We start from the raw sequence: 20,026 nt of genomic DNA, 5'->3' as shown, positions 1-20,026 counted from the left end.
TGGGCTTCCCCCCGACCCCGGGGCAGGAGTGGGTGGTGGGGTGACCCGTGGGCGGGGGAGGCCCCATGCTCCTGTGTCTGTGGCCCCAACCCAGCCGCCCTGCCGGCTTGCATCTGCCTGCCTGTCTGATGCTCCTTGGAGCTGTGGGCTCACAGGATGGGGTGAGGGGTGGCGCTGGGTGGGACCCCCAGGTCCTGTAAGGATGGGCTGGGGTGGGGGTTGGGGTGTCAGCCAGGGACAGGGGCGCTGAGACCCCAGGGGGAGGCGCCCAGCATGCCCCGGGGCTACTGAAGCCCACCCAGTGTGATGGCCCCCACAGCGGGCCTTCCCCTGGCTGCTGACCCCTCCTGCCGGGGCTGCCTTCCGTGTGGGGGCGCCCCCTCCACCCTTGGAGTGTCCGGCGCACCCCCTTCTCTGAGTCTGACTGGGTCCCACCCACCCCATGGGGCTGCCTGTGCGCACAGGGGCCCGGCCCAGCCCCTGGACGGCACTCCCAGGACGGTCGGTTGCTGGTCTGTGCAAGGTCCTCCACAAGAGGAGGCAGTGGTCTCTGGAGACGGTGTGAAGATGTGCCGTCGCTCAGATGCCGACACATGCTGGACGCAGTGGTGTGGGGGGCCCCGTGCCCCCCGTGAGGGTCAGGCGCGGCCATCGGGCCCTGCACGTTCCGGGAGACCGGCGACGATTTGAAGCCCTGAGAAGAATGGGCCTGGGCGCGGTGAGCAGCGATGACCCTGCCACCCGGAAGAGTGAGGCCGTGTCCCGCGGGCTCGAGTTGCCGTAAGGCTGGGGTCCAGGCTCCCCTCCTGGAGGGGCTCCCCTCGGCCCTGCTGGCCTGCCCCACCAGGCGAGCACCGTGCCCCCCGACCTTGGAGGGGGCTCGCGGAGCTGGGACCCAGACCAGGACGCAGGGGCGAGACTGCGCAGGGGGCCCTGGGGTGAGCCGGGGCGGGGCAGGCCTGCTGGGGCCGGTTCAGCGAGGCGACCTCTCCAGCCACAGTGTCCCTGTCATCCAAGGTGGGGCATCTCTGTCTCAGGCCGCAGAGAAGCTCTGGGGTGCTCAGGCCAGACCCTCCCTTGGCCCCGGGGTGCCTGTGAGAAACAGCTGGCCAGTGCCCAGGCACAGGCCCCTCCGGCCCTCAGGAGGGTGGTCAGGCCGTGCTCTCCGCCCAGCGCACCGCCACCCGCGGGCCTGCCTCGGGGGGTCCAGGGGCCAGGCTGCTGGCTGTTCCCGGCTCCTGCAAGGCGCTGAGCAGCTGCCCGGCAGTGGGACACGGAGTGGCCTGGGCGCTCGTCCTGACCAAGGGGCCGAGGGCTGTGGGCACGGTTTCCCACCCTCAGCAAGGATTCACACAGACAGGTGAGGACAGCTCCTCGAGAGGTGTTTACTGCAGGCAGCCCCGGGGGAAGGTGGCCATGACCGCGCCCAAAGCTCTGGCCTCGGGGAAGCTGGCTGGTGGACGCCTCTCTTCTCCGCTGTTGCCTGGGGCTACGGACCGAATGAAGGCGGAAAATGCGGGCGCGGGGGTCGGTGTTCCGAGGCTGGTGGGCGCCCAGCCGTTGCTTGGAGACTCGGTGGGACGTTGGTGGGGCTGGGGCTGTGGGCCCCCTGCAGGGGCACCAGGTGTCCCCACGAGCGGCCTGCACTCAGGCTTACCTTCAGGGGCACCTGTGCAGGCAGCAGAGGTGAGTGCCCGGCCTTCCCAGCCACGACCCGAGCCCCCTGGCAGGCGGACCAGGGCCCATGAGAACAGGCAGCCCCTTTCCCAGACACGCAACTAGACACCCTGGCAGCTCTGCTAGGGACAGAGGCACACTCACACACACACTCATACACATACTCAGATACACACACGCACACACACACGCACACACATAGACACTCTCAGGTATACGCACACACGTACACTCACACATTCTGACACACACACTCTCACACACTAATACATGCATACGCACACACACACGCACACTGTCATACACACATGCACACACACACGTAGACACACACACTCTCGCGCACTCACACAGATGCGCACACACACTCCTGCACACTCTCACTGTCATACACACACGCACACTGTCATACACACACGCACACTGTCATACACACACGCACACACACACGTAGACACACACACTCTCGCGCACTCACACAGATGCACACACACACTCCTGCACACTCTGTCATACACACACGCACACTGTCATACACACACGCACACTGTCATACACACACGCACACTGTCATACACACATGCACACACACACGTAGACACACACACTCTCGCGCACTCACACAGATGCACACACACACTCCTGCACACTCTGTCATACACACACGCACACTGTCATACACACATGCACACACACACGTAGACACACACACTCTCGCGCACTCACACAGATGCGCACACACACTCCTGCACACTCTCACTGTCATACACACACGCACACTGTCATACACACACGCACACTGTCATACACACACGCACACACACACGTAGACACACACACTCTCGCGCACTCACACAGATGCACACACACACTCCTGCACACTCTGTCATACACACACGCACACTGTCATACACACACGCACACTGTCATACACACACGCACACTGTCATACACACATGCACACACACACGTAGACACACACACTCTCGCGCACTCACACAGATGCACACACACACTCCTGCACACTCTGTCATACACACACGCACACTGTCATACACACATGCACACACACACGTAGACACACACACTCTCGCGCACTCACACAGATGCGCACACACACTCCTGCACACTCTCACTGTCATACACACACGCACACTGTCATACACACACGCACACTGTCATACCCACACGCACACTGTCATACACACATGCACACACACACGTAGACACACACACTCTCGCGCACTCACACAGATGCGCACACACACTCCTGCACACTCTCACTGTCATACACACACGCACACTGTCATACACACACGCACACTGTCATACACACATGCACACACACACGTAGACACACACACTCTCGCGCACTCACACAGATGCGCACACACACTCCTGCACACACTGTCATACACACACGCACACTGTCATACACACACGCACACTGTCATACACACATGCACACACACACGTAGACACACACACTCTCGCGCACTCACACAGATGCGCACACACACTCCTGCACACTCTCACTGTCATACACACACGCACACTGTCATACACACACGCACACTGTCATACACACACGCACACTGTCATACACACATGCACACACACACGTAGACACACACACTCTCGCGCACTCACACAGATGCGCACACACACTCCTGCACACTCTCACTGTCATACACACACGCACACTGTCATACACACACGCACACTGTCATACACACACGCACACTGTCATACACACATGCACACACACACGTAGACACACACACTCTCACGCACTCACACAGATGCGCACACACACTCCTGCACACTCTCACACACTGGCAGGCTTGCGGGCTCCGGCATACCCACCCTGTCGTGACGCCTCAACCTTGGCTGAGCCCCACAGCTGCCAGGGCCTCTGTGCGGCAGGGAGGCCTTAAAGGCTGCGCAAGGTGAGGGACTCAGGGATGGGGGTTGTCCTGGTGCCTTGTGGACCCCCAGGGGATTGGCCGGCTCCAAGGGGTACAGAGGGCCCTGGAGAGCTCTCCCTGGGACCTGATCCTGAGTGGGCCCTGACCACAGCTCAACAGCTCCATCCCCACTGGAGGGTGGGGGGCACTGCATGGCCACCATGGGGCTTCTAGCAGGGTGAGGTCAGGCTTCCTGGGCTTCCAGGGACCTCGGGGTCCCTATGTCTCCACCCACCAGGAGAACAAGCACAGACCACCCTGGATGACAGGTGGTCCCGCCCCTGGCTGGGCCTGGGGACGCTCCTTCATGCTGCCCAGCTGCCACCCACAGGGCAAGGTCGGGGTGAAGTGAGCAGGGGACGCTGCACAGAGCAGGCCGCTCCCAGAGGAGGGCTGAGGGGAGGCCGGCCCTCTCCTGCCACGTCTGCAGTGGCTCCAAGCCACCTGCAGCCTCTTTGGCAGGCTGTCTGCACGGCTTCCAGGCCTCCCACCCCCTTGTGACCCCTCCACCTCCCACACCTCCTGGGGGAGCCTGGACCCGGAGCTCTTCCCACGAGGACCCGGGGACCCTCTGAGGGCCGCCCACCGGCACTTTGGCTGGAATAGGCCTGGCGGGGGCTGGGGGAGGGCTGGCAGGGCTGAGCGTGGCCCGCGGCTCCGCCCCTCACCTGCAGCTGCAGCTCCAGCGCCGGCACGTGCTGCAGGGCCTCCATGGTTCCCCGGACGAGGGCTGGACAGAGCAAGATGGAGGCCACTCGAGCCCATGGGCAGAGCTGTACCAGGAGGACACTCGGCCCCGGCTCCCCAGTCCCCCTGAGTCCACACTGTCCCCCCGAGTTCACAGGATCCCCGAGTCCACAGGGTCCCCCCAAGTCCAAGGGTCCCCCCGAGTCCACAGGGTGTCCGAGTCCACAGGGTCCCCCCGAGTCCACAGGCTTCCCCAGCCCACACGGCCACGGTCCCCCGCCACTCGAGCAGCCCCGCGGTTCTCCCTGACGGCTTCCAGCTCCCACTGGCTGCGTCCACAGCTCGTGCTTGAGGCACCTTAACTGGCCCAGCCGCAGGCAGTGGGGAGCAGGGCCCTTGGCCCCCGGGGCGCCGTAGCCTCCCCACTTCTCTGTCGCTGCCCCCCAGCCCCGCCACTGACCCCCCACCCCCAGATGGCCAGGCTGGAGCAGCCCGGGTAGGATGGCCTGTGCCCTCGCCGAAACCCCTGTGAGGGTTCAGGTGCCAGCGAAGCCACAAGGACAGCTGGAGGCACTGGGGGCTGGGGGACCGTCACCTGGGGGCCTGGGGACTGGAGCGGCCTGCAACGGGGTCGGCCAGCTTGGGCTTCCTCAGCGTTTGCGCCAAGCCCTGTGCCCCTGGACAAAAGGACATCCCTCCTGCCCTGAGGCAGCTGACGCTTGGGTAAAGAGACGGCAGAAGGCTGCTGCCTGCCCCCACCATGGCCTCGGGGCTCACAGTGGCCTTGTGGGGTGCTGGGCCCGGGGCGCCTGCAGTAGCACCAGCAGCTGTCCCTGTGCTAGCAGAGGACCCTGGTGGTGACGGGCGGTGGGTTGGACTGGGGGCCCCAGCTTGCAGCTGGGGACTGCAGGGGGTCCAGGGCTTCCGCGGGGAATCGGGACCTTGGCCCCTCACCGGGTGTGCAGACGCTGCCAGGTCCTCATGTGTCCCCTCCTTTGTGAGATGGACCCACCGAGGGACCCCAAGTAAGCCCCAGGCGGAGCTGGCGCTCCCTGTGGTCACCCGCATTCCGAGCCCGCTCCTCAGGGCCCCTGAGGGCAGGGCCCCAAGCACCATGCAACCTCAGCCGGCGTCTGCCCCCTGCGCCCCACCGGGTGTGTCGTGGCCACCCAGCGTTCAGAGACGGAAGCCAGCCCCGGCCACGCCAGGGTCACCTGTCGCGTGGTCCCTGGGTGGCTCGTGACCCTGGGGCGCCCCCAGCACAGCACCAGGTGGTGGCTCCTGAGTGCTGGCGGGGGGCCCTGTGTGTCTCAGGGAGCCTCGCCTCACCGCCTGCCTCTGGTGGCCAGCGGTTGCCCCCACGACGAGGGGGACAGGACTGTTTGTAACGGGCTCCCTCCAGATGTGGGGCTTTCTCTTTCCTTTGTAACCAGCAAGGAAGCACACAGCATTCCCTTCAAATGGTTTGTTCCAGACTTATCATTTCCAAACCCACAGCCACCCTGTAGGGTGGGGTGGGTCTGTGCAGTCTGTGAGTGGGGTGGGTCCGTGAAGGGTGTGTCCATGCAGGGTGGTCCTGAGCAGGGAGGGCCCAGGCAGGGTAGCCCCATGCAGGGTGGGTCTGAGCAGGGTGGGTCCAGGCAGGGTGGGTCTGAGCAGGGTGGGTCTGAGTGGGGTGGGACTGAGTGGGGTGGGTCCGAGCGGGGTGGGTCCAAGCGGGGTGTGTCCATGCAGGGTGGTCCCGAGCAGGGTGGGCCCAGGCAGGGTAGCCCCATGCAGGGTGGGTCTGAGCAGGGTGGGTCCGTGCAGGGTGGCCGTGCAGGGTGGGTCCGTGCAGTGTGTGTCCATGCAAGGTAGTCCCATGTAGGGTGGGTCCGGGCAGGGTGGGTCCATGCAGGGTGGCCTCCCCACTATCAGGGCTGGTCCCTAGAGGCGAGGGCACTGAGGCCCGGAGTCTCCCCTTTACAGGCAGGTCTGCAAGCAGGTGGTGGTGCTGGGGGGCGTGGCCAGTTGTCCCCTGAGAGTCGGTGGAGCTGGGGACCCAGCTCTGAGACCCCTGCCTGGCCTCCCTCCTCCACCAGTGGGGCCGGGCCGTCTGCTCCTGCACTCACGGGAGGCGGCAGGAGCCTCACGGCTGCAGGCATGGTTGCCATGGCAGGAGGCCCGGGGCCCCCCAAGGGCTGAGTCGGGGGCCAGGGTCCGGGCTGACAGCCGGGGGGTGGACCCTGCCACTGTCCTGCAGCCCGGCTCCCGTAGTGGGGGTCCCGGTGCTGCCCCCATCTTCCAGGGCCCCCTGCAGGGCACGCAGTGTTCTCTGGGGGCTGCTGGCCGGAGTACGGCCCTCTAGGCCTCTCAAGGGCCCCAAGATCAGACTGGGCATTCTGCAGGTGCCCCCTGCAGCGGGCAGGGAAGGGGCCTGTGAGCCCCCCAGGAGAAACTTTAACTATTCCTGAAACAGGAGCAACGCTGGCCCCTGGGGGCTTACCCGCGAACTCAGGAACCTGTGAATCCTCCACTTCAAACAGCAGCTCATCGTGAATCTGGGCAAGCAACCTACAAGACAGGCGGGAAGGAGATGCCCTGGTGTTTGGGCCTCTGCCTGTGCCCAGGGGCGGGTGCCTGGGGGCATGCATGGCGCCCCGTGGCGCTGGGCAATCTGCCCGGGGTTTGGCACCAGCAGCCCAGGAGGCTGTGGCTCGGGGGAGTGGGAGGACCAGGGTAGCGAAGTGGCTGGGGTCGTGGCTGGGGTCACCGCTCTGTCACAGAACAGCCTCCGGGAGGAAGAGAACGGGGCTCGGGAGAGAGGCGCCTGCAGGCAGAGGTCAGGACGAGGGCCTGAGGACCCTTCTGCCCCCTCCCCTGGAGGAAGCTGAGGACAGGGTGGGGCTGAGCCTTTGAGAAGAGCCCCTCTCCCCACCCGGGACTTCCTGTGGTCCAACGGTTAAGAATCTGCCTTCCAGCGCAGGGGACATGGGTTCCATCCCGCATCAGGGAACTGAGACTCCACGTGCCTCAGAGCAGCTAAGCCTGCGAGGCGCAGGCACCGAGCCCGAGCACCACAGGGACCCCGTGTGTCACAGCGAAGGCTCGGCGTGGCCAAACTCGGACAAACAGATGGATGTGAGCAAGAAAGGGGCTGAAGGCCCCAACTGCTGCTGCTAAGTCGCTCAGTCGTGTCCGACTCTTTGAGACCCCACGGACCACAGCATACCAGGCTTCCCTGTCCATCACCAACTCCCAGAGCTGGCTCAAACTCATGTCCATCGAGTTGGTGAGGCCATCCAACCATCTCATGCTCTGTCGTCCCCATCTCCTGCCCTCAATCTCTCCCACCATCAAGGTCTTTTCCAATGAGTTGGGTCTTTCCAAAAGACGTTAGAGGACCCCCCTAAGACCATCATGCGGGCAGGACCCCAACAGGGACTGACTTCTAGCTGAGGCCACTCTGTGGGCACACGACCCCAGCCCACAGCCTGGGCACCTCAGACCTGCCCTCTGGGCCACTTCCTGCCCCCGAGACACCACCACACTCCCTACCCTGCACCCTGGACTCGAGGCCCGGGGCTGAGCTGCAGGGGAAGGGTTCACACCCACTCTGGCCCCCTCCGCTGGGCAGGTCCTGGCTCCATGCCATCTCTGAGCACCCTCAGGCAACCCCTGGAGGGGGTCTGTCCCCACCCACCTCGGGGTACACGGACGCCACGGTGGGAGGAGGTGTGGGGGCCGCAGAGGCGCTGCTGAGGGGCCAGGGTCCCGGGGGGACTTGCGCTCATGTGCCCGTGGCTGGTGGGGGGCTCCTGTGTGCCCGGGGTGGAGGGTGGAGGAGGGCAGCACCACGGGCATCAGTCCCTGCAGCTCTGTGTGGCCACCCAGGACCCAGCCTGCGAGGGCCAGGTGTGCAGGCGACGCCTGCTGGGGCTGTGAACCCGGCCCCGGAACCAGCCCCTGGCCGGGCGGATGGAGAAGATGCCCCCTGAGCGCTCAGGGAGGGGACGGCGGTGCGGAGCCCACGACCCTCGGCAGGGTGGGAGGCCTGCCCTCTGTGTGAGCCGACCTCTGCCTCCAGCACACTGCTTCCCAGGGAAGGGCCATGCCCTGTCTTGTCCCCTCATGGCCTGTCCGCAGCAGGCACAGAGCTTGCAGGAAGGGGCAGCACGTGGTGACGAAGTGTGCCCCCCCCCACCCCCGACAGTGGGCAGCAGGGTGGTGGGTCCTGGCTGGGGGCAGGGAGCTTCAAGATCAAAGGGCAGGACATTGTAACCAATAAGCACAGGCCACCCGGGCCCACTCGCCTCTCCTCCGGGGCCTTGGAGACTGGGCCCCCGCCACCAGAGGTGGGGGCCCCACTAACTCCCAGGAAGGCTCTTTAAAGGGCTGACTTGTGGGGGAATGGGGGTCAGGTACACTTTCGATCACCACTACTTCCTCACTGTGCCCATGAGGTGCTGTGATTGCCGGAGCAGCCACCTCCATGCTGGCACCAAGAGGGGAAAGGCCAAGGAGCCAGAGGGGCCTCAGACTGCTGCCCTGAGCCCCTGAACCAAAGCCAGCACTGGTTCTGGACTCCTCCCCGTGGGGACAGCCCACCTGGGGGAGGTAGCTGCTGGGACCAGGCACCTGCAGCCCAGATTCCTGGGGGGATGCGGGGGCGGATGCACCCACAGGGCACATGGGGTCCACAGGGAGCGGGTTGGGGGCCGGCAGACCCCAGGCAGGGGGCCTGAGTTTTCTGTGCAGCCTTGGGATCACAGCTGTTGGCGTAGTCCCCCCAGAAGGCCGCCCAGCTGGCAGCGTCAGCATTTGCTCTCTGAAGCCGAGATCAAGGCCTCTGCTGTGCTCTTAGGCTCCCAAGGGGACTCAGTGTTCGGAGGGGCAGAACTCAGAATAGGCACTTGTAACTTCTTCCAGATTTAGCAGCAAGAGTTCTCACACTTCCCGAAATCACATGGTGAACTTCTGAGCTGCTGGTGTGGCCGAGACCGAAGAGCAAGACCGTGAGTCACTCACACCTCGCTCCACAGCTGACTGCGATGCCACTGTGCTTCTAGCTGCAAACTGGGGCATGGGAGGTGCCCCAAGTGGGTGGTGAGCGTGGGTGTCAGACCCACTGTTTCCTGGGAAGCCAGCTGATGTCCTGTCCACTCGTCCTGTGCTAACAGCAGGCCAGGCTGCACAGGCTGCGTCTTCCGTGGAGACGCCCCATCAGAGCCGCACCCTGTCTCCCGTCTGTGCCTGGGGCGGCTCCCCTCCAAGTCACTCCAGCTCTGAATGCTGAGAGTGCAGGAGGCACGGCTGCAGGCTTTGAGGGACGTGGCGAGGCCCTCGCCCTCTGTCACGCTGACGCTCAGGGCTCCCTCCTACCGTGGGCTGACTGGCTGCCCCCAGGAGGAGGCAGCTCACGGCCTGGTGCTCACAGGCAGCTGCTGGCAGACGGGTGCCTGGAGGGTGAAGACCCTGGGGGCCTGGGGGCACGGATGGTCACCGGGGGCCGCAGGGCCAGCTGCTTGGAGGCTCGTGTCCACCCTGGCAGGGGCAGTCGGCGTATCCTGGGGCTGCAGCGCCCATGGGGCTCGGCCCGAATGCCTGTGTCGTGGGCGGCCCAGGTCCCTGTGCCCTGACGTCCCGTGAGGCCACCCCTCACAGCCTGGCGGGCCTGGTTGTCTCCTCTGTGCCCCAGGCACCTCCACTGCCCCTCCTGTAGCCGGAAGCGCAGGAGCCCAGGTGCGGCTCGCCCTGATGGGGCCCTGGGGTTGCTGCTGCCTTCAGGAGGGCAGAAGGCTGCCCGTGTGGAGAGGTGACCCTGCAGTCCTGCACCCCGGGCAGAGGGGCAGGGAGAGTCTTCCGGAGGCCGTCTCGCTGCCGAGGGGCTGCGGGCCTCTGAGAGCCCAGGGCAAGGGGGCCCCGTGCTGTCCAGTCGGGTGAGCTGGGCCGTGTTGCCATGCATTCTCAGCCTCCCTTCTCTGCACGTGCTGGAACCCACAGTCCCCAAAGCTTCCTTCTAGCCTCGACATGTTCTAAGACCTGGGAGGCCTGTTCCCTGCCAACGGAGAGGAAGCGGCTCCTTGGGCAAGGGAGGTGTGGGGGTCAGGAGCCCCCAGCCTTCCACCGCAGCCTGTGGGCAGTGAGCAGGGGTGGCCCCGTGGCTCCAGCCTGGTAAGGGCGTGTCAGGAGGCTGGGTGATGTGGCCCAGCCTGGGCTCCGGGCACCCGGCCCGCGCCTGCCCCTCCGTTCCCGTGGTCATGTTCTCGGGCTCAGTGTGGACTGCCTGCTACAATTTCTAAAGCTGCAGGATGTAGTTGACGTGTTTTGTTTCTAAACGCGTTTCCTGCAGACAGCGGGCAGAGGTGACCGCCGTTGTTTCTGGATTCCTCTAAACAGCCCCAGACCCTCGTCTGCCAACACCCCTCCTGCGGCCTGCAGAAACTTCCTGGATCTACAGCAGCGGGAGGCAGAGCAGGTCCTGGTTTCTGGCTGCTGCCAAGATGGAGAGCGGGCCCGGGCCCTGCACACCCTTGGCCAGGTCACCCCTGGAAATGACACAGGCAAGAAGGCATGGATTCAGGATCCGGTCAGGGAGCAGGCAGGAGAGGCCCTGAGAGACGAGCGTGTGCCCACTGGGCCCCCACCCCACTCCACCGCTGCAGAGGCAGGACGACAGCCCAGACCCCAGGCCGGGGCCGCAGGCGTCCCACGCCGCGTCCTTCCTCCAGGCCTGGGTGACAGCGCTCCTGCCTGGGCTGTGAGGTGACCCAAGGCTGGGGTGCAGGGCTGGACGGGGGCCCACAGGGCTGGGCGGGAGAGTACCCCTCCCACACTAGGACGCGACACCACGTTCCTGGGCCAGGCCTCTGCTCGGACATGCTTCTCTACGGAGGTGCTGAAATTGCCCAGAGAATGTAGGCTCCTTTGCTGCCCTGAGCATAGGATTGTTGGTACCGTCTTTCTAAATTCCGAGAACAGACTTTTGGACTCAGTGGGAGAAGGTGAGGATGGGACGATTTGAGAGGATAGCACTGAAGCATGTACATTCAGTTCAGTTCAGTCGCTCACTCGTGTCTGACTCTCTGAGACCCCATGGACTGCAGCACGCCAGTCTCCCTGTCCATCACCAACTCCTGGAGTTTACTCAAACTCATGTCCATTGAGTCGGTGATGCCATCCAACCATCTCATCCTCTGTCGTCCCCTTCTCCTCCCACCTTCAATCTTTCCCAGCATCAGGGTCTTTGCCAATGAGTCAGTTCTTCGCATCAGGTGGCCAAAGTATTGGAGCTTCAGCTTCAGCATCAGTCCTTCCAATGAACACCCAGGGCTGATCTTTAGGATGGACTGGTTGGATCTCCTTGCAGTCCAAGGGACTCTCAAGAGTCTTCTCCAACACCACAGTTTAAAAGCATCAATTCTTTGGCGCTCAGCTTTCTTCACAGTCCAACTCTCACATCCATACATGACTACTGGAAAAACCATAGCTTTGACTAAGACGGACCTTTGTTGGCAAAGTAATGTCTCTGCTTTTTAATATGCTGTCTAGGTTGGTCATAACTTTTCTTCCAAGGAGCAAGCATCTTTTAATTTCATGACTGCAGTCACCATTTGCAGTGATTTTGGAGCCCAAGAAAATAAAGTCTGCCACTGTTTCCCCATCTATTTGCCATGAAGTGATGGGATCAGACGCCATGATCTTAGTTTTCTGAATGTTGAGTTTTAAGCCAAATTTTTCACTCTCCTCTTTCACTTTCATCAAGAGGCTCTTTAGTTCTTCTTCACTTTCTGCCATGAGGGTGGTGTCATCTGCATATCTGAGGTTATTGATATTTCTCCTGGCAATCTTGATTCCAGCTTGTGCTTCTTCCAGCCCAGCGTTCCTCATGATGTACTCTGCATATAAGTTAAATAAGCAGGGTGACAATATACAGCCTTGACATACTCCTTTTCCTATTTGGAACCAGCCTGTTCCATGTCCAGTTCTAACTGTTGCTTCCTGACCTGCACACAGATTTCTCAAGAGGCAGGTCAGGTGGTCTGGTATCCCCATCTCTTTCAGAATTTTCCAGAGTTTGTTGTGGTCCACACAGTCAAAGGCTTTGGCATAGTCAATAAAGCAGAAATAGATGTTTTTCTGGAACTCTCTTGCTTTTTCGATGACCCAACAGATCATAGGATCTCTGGTTCCTCTGTCTTTTCTAAAACCAAGTTGGACATCTGGAAGTTCATGGTTTACGTACTGTTGAATCCTGGCTTGGAGAATTTTGAGCATTCTTTGACATTGCCTTTCTTTGAGATTGGAATGAAAACTGACCTTTTCCAGTCCTGTGGTCACTGCTGAGTTTTCCAAATTTGCAGGCACTTTGAGTGCAGCACTTTCACAGCATCATCTTTTAGGATCTGAAATAGCTCAGCTGGAATTCCATCACCTCCACGAGATATGTTCATAATGATGTTTCCTAAGGTCCACTTGACTTCACTTTCCAAGATGTCTGGCTCTAGGGGAGTGATCACACCATCGTGATTATCTGGGTCATAAAGATTTGTTTTGAATAGTTCTTCTGTGTATTTTTGCCACCTCTTCTTAGTATCTTCTGCTTCTGTTAGGTCCATACCATTTCTGTCCTTTATCGAGCCCATCTTTGCATGAAATGTTCCCTTAGTATCTCTAATTTTCTTGAAGAGATCTCTAGTCTTTCCCATTCTGTTGTTTTCCTCTATTTGTTTGCACTGATCGCTGAGAAAGGCTTTCTTATCTCTCCTTGCTATTCTTTGGAACTCTGCATTCAAATGGGTATATCTTTCCTTTTCTCCTTTGCCTTTGACTTCTTTTCTGTTCACAGCTATTTGTAAGGCCTCCTCAGACAGCCATTTCACCTTTTTGCATTTTCTTGGAGATGCTCTTGATCCTTGCCTCCTGTACAATGTTACAAACCTCTGTCCATAGTTCTTCAGGCACTCTATGAGATCTAATCCCTTGAATCTATTTGTCACTTCCACTGTATAATTGTAAGGGATTTGAGTTAGGTCATACCTAAATGGTCTGGTGATTTTCCCTACTTTTTTCAATTTAAGTCTGAATTTGGCAACAAGGTACATAGGGCTTCCCTGATAGCTCAGTTGGTAAAGAATCCGCCTGCAGTGCAGGAGACCCCGGTTTGATTCCTGGGTCAGGAAAGTCCCCTGGAGAAGGGACAGGCCACCCACTCCAGTGTTCTTGGGCTTCCCCTGTGACTCAGCTGGTAAAGAATTTGCCTGCAATGTGGGAGACCTGGGTTCGATCCCTGGGCTGGGACGATCCCCTGGAGAAGGGAAAGGCTACCCACTCCAGGATTCTGGCCTGGAGAGTTTCAGGACTGTATAGTCCATGGTATCGCAAAGAGTTGGACACGGCTGAGTGACTTTCACGTTCACGTTACCATAGGTAGAACAGATGACCAGTGCAAGTTTGATGCATGAGGCAGGGCACCCAAAGCCAGGGCTTGGGGACAACCCAGGGGGATGGGGTGGGGAGGGAGGTGTTGGGGGGTTCAGGATGGGGGCACACATGTACTCCTGTGGCCGATTCATGTCGATGCATGGCAGAAACCATCACAGTATTGTAAAGTAATTATTCTTCAATTAAACAAATAATTTAAAAAAAAGAATGTAGGCTCCGTGGTGACCATGAACAGGAGAAAATGTCTGAAGACATAAAGGAGAAAGCTTCCTGAGGGAAGGTGAACGACCTCAGGTGAGGGAAGCGTCCTTCACCTTGAGGATGTAAGAGCACCAGAAGCCAGGAGAACGCAGCAAGCTCTGCAGAGGGGGCAGCCCCGTGCACAGGTCCCCTGCCCCAGGGGGTCCCTGTGTCCCAAAGTGTCTCCGTGTCCCAGCAGGTCCCCTGCCCCAGTGGGTCCCCTGCCTGAGGGGGTCCCTGTGTCCCAAATGGTCCCCTGCCTCAGCGGGTCCCCTGCCCCAGCAGGTCCCCTGCCCCAGGGGGTCCCTGTGTCCCAAAGTGTCTCCATGTCCCAGCGGGTCCCCTGCCCCAGTGGGTCCCCTGCCAAGGGGGTCCCTGTGTCCCAAAGTGTCTCCGTGTCCCAGCGGGTTCCTGTGTCCCAAAGGGTCTCTGTGCCCTAGGGAATCCCCTTCCTCAGGGGGTCCCCTGCCCTAGTGGGTCCCCTGCCCGAGGGGGTCCCTGTGTCCCAAAGGGTCTCTGTGTCCCAGCAGTGGCAGGAGAGGGGTCCAGCTGTCCTTACCACTGGGGACGCGCTGCAGGCACGTGGGGGTGATCACACGCCCCTCAGGGTGGGCCCATGACACACAGCATTTCAAGCTTTCCCACCTAACCCGCCGTGCACTTTGCCCCGGGTGGGGGCTGGCTGAGCCCCGGGGAGGGGCTCCTCGGCAGGGCAGGGCCCCCCATGGCCACACGCAGAGCCAGGGGCCCCTAGAGTGAGGTGGGCAAATGTACGTGGAGGCCAAGGGGGCTGCCAGGAGGGGACCCTGGGATCCGGGGGGAGAATTCACCCCCCACCTGCACCCAGGCCGGGACCTCGGGGGCCAGCAGGGCCTGGGTGGAGCACCCCCAGGGAGTAACTTGGGCAGAGGTGGAGCTGGGGGGGGCGGCAGGCCCACACCCAGCCAGGGAGGGAAGGTCCCAGGGGCCGGCAGCTCGCTCACTGACCTGGCCGTCAGGGTAGGTGACGTGGCCACAGCCGTGAAAACGCGGATCATGGCCATCTTGCAGAGGTCAGCGGCAGAGCCTGTGGAACCAAAGGGCTTGGGTTCAGGTGCTGTGTGAGGCCCGGCCTGCAGCCTGCAGCCCGGGTGGGAGGGCTGAGCCGTCCACACCACAGGCAGTGTGGCCCTGCACCCAGCAGCTCAGAACCGCGGGTCTCCCTCTGGCCTCTCCACTCCTGCAGGTGTGGGGACCTCTCCGCTCCTCTGGACTGGGCCCCTGGCCAGGTCCTCATCTGGAGGCTCCACTAGGGAAGGCTCCCTCTCGGACGACCTCAGTGACGGCCAGGTTCACTTCCTTGGAGCCAGCAGACTGAGGTTCCTGCTTCCTGGGTGCCGTGGGCCTCTCCCCAGAGTGCGCTTGACTCCTCCACGGTCAGGGCCTCGGACTCTGGCCCCTAAACCTTCTCTCGAGGGCCCACCTGACGGGATGTCCCCTTCTGATGAGCTGAGGTCAGCTGACTGAGGACCCTACACCTGCAGACTCCCTTTGCCACATAACGCGGCTCCCCAGGAGCCCCAGGAGCAGGGTCTCAGGACGCTCACAGGTTCTGACCACACCGTGTCCACCACACCAGCTGGCAGGACGACGGGGCCGGGACTGAGGCCCTGGGTCACTCCCTGATCCCGCAGCCCACCCGCCACATGGCCCTTGACCCTCAGCAAGCCTCAGGCTCCCGGTGTGCAGAGTGGGGCTGCCGTCCCAGCCCCGGGATGTGGGCGAGGCCAGTCACACAATCAGCGGGCACTCTGCGAGGTGGGGGCCAGCATGGGGGAGCTGCTCATTCCTGTGCCCAGCTCACAGTGGGTGTCTCAACAACCGGCTCTGCTCCTGGGATGAGACTGAAGCTCAGGTCTCCATTCCTGGCCTTAAGCCCTTTGAAGTTCCGAGGTTCATGGAGAAACAAGCCTGCAGTCCGTGGGCCGCCTCCCCCCACCTCAGGGCAGCAGCTGCCCCCGGGGCACAGTGGGGTCTCCACGGCCAGCCTGCTAGCCTCTCCGTGGGGCTTGCGGGGACTTGGGGCCTGGGGACCCTCTGCCCTGGCTGGATGCCAGGAGGCTTGCTGCCTTAGGAGGAGTGGGCAGGGCTGAGAGGAGGTGAAGAGACAGGAGGGGAAACAGGGTGTGGGTGGGGGGCCAGGGCAGAGGTGGGGCAGCATCCTCTCCGCCAGCCAAGTGAGGTGCGAGGCTAAGCCCGGGGCAGCGCCGCGCCGGCTTCTCTGTGGGGCTCACCCTCCATCCCCGGAGGCCCATGCATCCCACTCTGGGTCTGCTGGGTCCCTCCTACAGCAGACACCCCACCAGGGCTCCGTCCTGCTTCCAGCCCTGCCTCTGGGCCTGCAGGCCTTGGCTCTCCACCCCTGAGCCCTGAGGTCACAAGTGGGGACACAGCTGGGCTCCCAGGCTCGCGGGGCCTCCTGAGGAGGGTGCCGGGCATGTGGACTGTGGTCACGCCCCTGCCCTCCCTCCACCCGGACGCCCAGGGGCTCCCAGAGCTGGAGGCCCGCGCACGTGGGCCCTCCGGCCGGCTCCTGCACGGATCGGTGGAAAGGTGCGCTGGGCCCCGCGGCCTCACACCTGCCAGGGGTGCAGGGAGAGTCTGGGCCGAGAATCATGGGACGAGCCTCCGTTTGACTCTAGCGCTGGCGGACGACCTCCAGGAGCCTGCCTGCTGCCTGCAGAGCTGGCCTCGCAGGGGCAGCTCCGACAGTCACCCACCCCGCGGGGCTGAAAACCCGGGAGGAGAGGGGCTCCGGAACCTTGCACCACAAAGTTCACCGCCTGCCGCTCTGCCTGCGCCCTCAGCTGCGGGTCGTGAGCTCGGATCCTGGGCAGCGGCCTCCTGCGGCCCATGATGGACTCCACGTAGCCTGCGGTCCGGGAGGAAAGCGGGAGGAGGGCTGCGGTGAGCGGGAGCGGCGCCCAGGGCCCTGCCCTCTGGCCGCGGGCGCTCCAGCGGAGGCCCCGCCCGCCGCCCCGCCCCGCCGCAGCCGGAGCTCCGCCCAGAGGCCTTCAGTCCGCGTCCAGCGCGGGACACGCTGTTCCGTGTGGACCCCAATTCTGTGTCGGGAAGCGGGACAGCTGCAGCGGCCTGGGCTTGCCTGGAGGCAAGCTTCGCACCCTCTCTGACTTCTGTGCTGCGCTTAGATCTGACGGGGACGGAAGGGCGGTTTTTACACTAAACGGTGAAAAGCCGCGTGCGGGACTCCGGTGCAGGAGCAATTCTGGACGGTGGCAGCTGGAACTGGGGAGGAAACATCAATCCTTAGTCTGCTCAGGGAGGGGCTGGGGGTCTGCGTCGGAGACCACACGCCTCACTCCAGGGCCAGGCTCCCTGGGCCCCAAGCTTCGTCCCTGGGATCCTCTTTAGGAAAAAGAGTCGAGAGGTGCCGCATTAGTTGCACCTGACCGGTGAGGACGCTGGTTTTACTAGATGCTGGTAAGAACTAAACCCCCAGCTTGATCTCATGAGTGTCTGGGGACTGGAAGAACTGCTCGTATATGCGGTCATTACAGAAATGACCGTGTCCTGAGCACCGGCTACAAAGCGCGCAGTTAAGGCCGCGTGAGCCGCGCCTGCCGCCTCTGCCTCTGTGGTTTTCCAGGGATTTATGACTGTGTGCTGGCACCGTACTTCCTACGCCTGCACTGTCTGGATGGAGTTGCTCACTTGTGGGCTACGCCCTGGGGCCGGGGCTCCAGGGAAGCGATGAGCTCCTGGTGTCAGCACGGCGCCTGGCACCGAGTAGGCGGTCAACAAACGCTGCGGCGTAACTGAGCGTCTCTGAGTGTCTGCTCTACGTGCAAGGCTGGGGCACGGAAGGCCCTGGGCCCTTTGGGAAAGGTACCGGGCAGGCCTGCAGGGCCTCCCTCGGAGGGGACACTGGCCCCGCCGGGCAGCCAGGGGTGGGGCGGGGGTCCCAGCCGGCACCTCTGCGAGCCCTGTGGACTTGGGAAGTGGCTGCCCCCTCGGTGCTCCTCTTCTTCCTCTGTTAGGCCGCCCAAGCATCCAAGTCGCAGTGAGGACTAGGTCAGCATCACGGGAGCCCCTCGACACCGGCCCACACCACATGGCACGAGGGCCTGCGTTTGACTGTCTCCACCCACGGTGGCTCCGTGGACTGACTCATCAACACTACTTCTGTCACCATTCTAACTTTTCGTAATCGGTAGCCTTTTGTCTCATCCAGGTGTGGGGCTCACCCCTGGCCCAGGCAGCCTGACGCCCGTGGGGTACTTGCTGGGGGGTGGAGATGGTTTGCCGGCTTCCTGGAGCCCCCGGAGGCTGCCGCAGCTGAGCACTGACCTGGCCTCGCTTGGGCTGGTCAGATCAGGGGGAGCCGCGCTCAGGGCTCCCGAGAGAGGGTCAGCAGCGAGCCCCCAGTGGCGGTGGGTCCCGGTCCTGCTCTGGGACATGCGCCAAGCCCCGCTCCACGTCTGTTTCACGAGCTGCTGCGGCGCTGACCTCCTTCCCTGTTTAGTCTGCTCTGCTGCTTTTTGCCACGTGTCTCGGGTTGAAGACTGTCTTTTATGTCCAGAGACTTATCTTCCTTTTTGAAACACTTAAAAAATATCCCTTCATCTTTAACTGGTGGCCACTGCTCACAGTTTTACAGTGGGATACTTATGCTGTCATTTATTTCTAAAATGTCTGTCATTCGCTTCGGACTTCTTTTTAAAGTCCTACACTGGAGACTTCCCTGGTGGCCCAGTGGTTAAGACTCCGTGCTTCCACTGCAGGGGCACGGGTTTGATCCCTGGTTGAGGAACTAAGATCCCCTGTGCCGTGAGGTGCAGCCAAATAAATAATTAAGCAACAAAATAACTCCAAGATTATTCAGGAGTGCGGTGAGTCTTTCAAGCAGGCAGATGAATGGACGGCCTCACATGCAGATATAAAGCTACCTTCCTAGTCCACCGTGGTCACAGAACAGGGTCTATTTGATATCCTCTGAAACCTGTGACCAGACTGTGGGCAAATTCTGCAGATAAACCACAGTTCTCCACTTTCAGGTGCAGGACTCGCTCTCTCTGTGAGCCCACCCACTCAGCATTTCCCACTCACGCTGGGGTGTGAGGCCTTGAGGAGAGCCTGGCTCTGGACCCTCCTCGAATGGAGTCTGTGGTCCCACCTCCCCAGCAGAGCGGGAGCTCACCTGGCTCCAGTGGCCCCCACCCCCCACCAGAGGAGGGCCGGGAAACCCCCGGGCTGCTGCACAGGGGGCCTGGGAGGGAGGAGGGGGCTGCCCACAGCTTTGCTTGCAGCCAGCTCACCTGTCTGCTGACACTGGGCAATGGTTGCTTGGGTGAAGTCCTTTATTTTTTTGTACTTCTGCAGAAAGCGCTCCAAAAACTGGGCAGCTTCCTGAACAGGAACTCCGAGGCAAGCAGCAAGCCGCTCCTTCCCTGTGTGAGCAGAAACTCGGTCAGCGGTCAGCCTAACTCTGAATCCTGTGGGGCCCAGGAGTGCCAGGCAGTGACCAGCATGCATGGAAGCGAGCCCACAGAGGCTCCGGAGAGACTCGGGGAGTCAAGGCCCGGTGGGCACCCCTGCCTCTTCTGATCGGTCAGGATGGTGCTAGTTTTTGGCTCCAGGATCTAAGTGCTTAGCGCTGGCCAGTCTGGACTGGGGCCTGGTAAATGCTCATTGATTAGAATGCTGACCAAGGGCCTGGCAGGTGCTTCAGGGGGTGCGGACCTGACCGCAGCTTGTCCAGAGGGAGGCCTGCCCCAGAACTGGGGAGGCTGGGGAGTGTGGGTGCATAAAACAGAAGGGAAAGTCCCAGGACCAGGTCATGAGGGAATGGTGGTAGGGAGCTCCCTTCCAGGGGATTGGTTTTTTTAAGCAAATACATCTGGTCCAGGCTAATATTTGGTTCTTTCAGGACACAGGTGATCTGATGAAGCTTCTCATAGCAAGATCTCTGGTCAGGATAGCACCCCAAGTTCCAGAACAGGACCTCAAGCTCTAGGATGGCACCCCAAGTTCCA

The 20,026-nt window shown here is 61.7% G+C and overlaps 1 protein-coding gene across 2 annotated transcripts; it reads right to left on the bottom strand.

Annotated features, from left to right (window-relative positions):
* Positions 1 to 1,389: 1,389 nt before the first annotated feature.
* Positions 1,390 to 19,698, bottom strand: LOC148777949 (DNA polymerase nu-like). Of its 2 annotated transcripts, XM_088836611.1 has the most exons (5): positions 19,310 to 19,698; positions 14,982 to 15,060; positions 6,817 to 6,884; positions 4,313 to 4,374; positions 1,390 to 1,669 (listed from the first exon to the last, which is right to left on the bottom strand). In XM_088836611.1, exons 1-5 carry the CDS (start codon positions 19,524 to 19,526, stop codon positions 1,490 to 1,492), a joined length of 606 nt encoding a protein of 201 aa, XP_088692737.1. In that variant the 5' UTR covers positions 19,527 to 19,698; the 3' UTR covers positions 1,390 to 1,489. The 2 variants fall into 2 exon arrangements, with proteins under 2 accessions (XP_088692737.1, XP_088692738.1); XM_088836612.1 differs by lacking the exons at positions 1,390 to 1,669; positions 4,313 to 4,374; positions 6,817 to 6,884; positions 14,982 to 15,060 and adding an exon at positions 16,557 to 16,905.
* Between the last annotated feature and the right edge of the window lie 328 nt (positions 19,699 to 20,026).

This window comes from Moschus berezovskii, chromosome 5 (genome assembly GCF_049115385.1).
Source record: "Moschus berezovskii isolate FMDL1 chromosome 5, NW_MosBer_1.0, whole genome shotgun sequence".
Classification (NCBI taxonomy): domain Eukaryota; kingdom Metazoa; phylum Chordata; class Mammalia; order Artiodactyla; family Moschidae; genus Moschus; species Moschus berezovskii.
This window is presented reverse-complemented; position numbering and strand designations above follow the sequence as displayed.

Bases quoted from the DNA above. Each gene is read 5' to 3' on its own strand.
- LOC148777949 (XM_088836611.1), bottom strand. From the start codon at position 19,526: ATGCATGCTGGTCACTGCCTGGCACTCCTGGGCCCCACAGGATTCAGA. The intron at 15,061-19,309 runs GTGAGCTGGCTG...TTGGTTCCACAG, and splicing joins TGCCCAGTGTCAGCAGACAG to GCTCTGCCGCTGACCTCTGC. The intron at 4,375-6,816 runs GTAAGCCCCCAG...TGCTCTGTCCAG, and splicing joins ACAGGTTCCTGAGTTCGCGG to CCCTCGTCCGGGGAACCATG.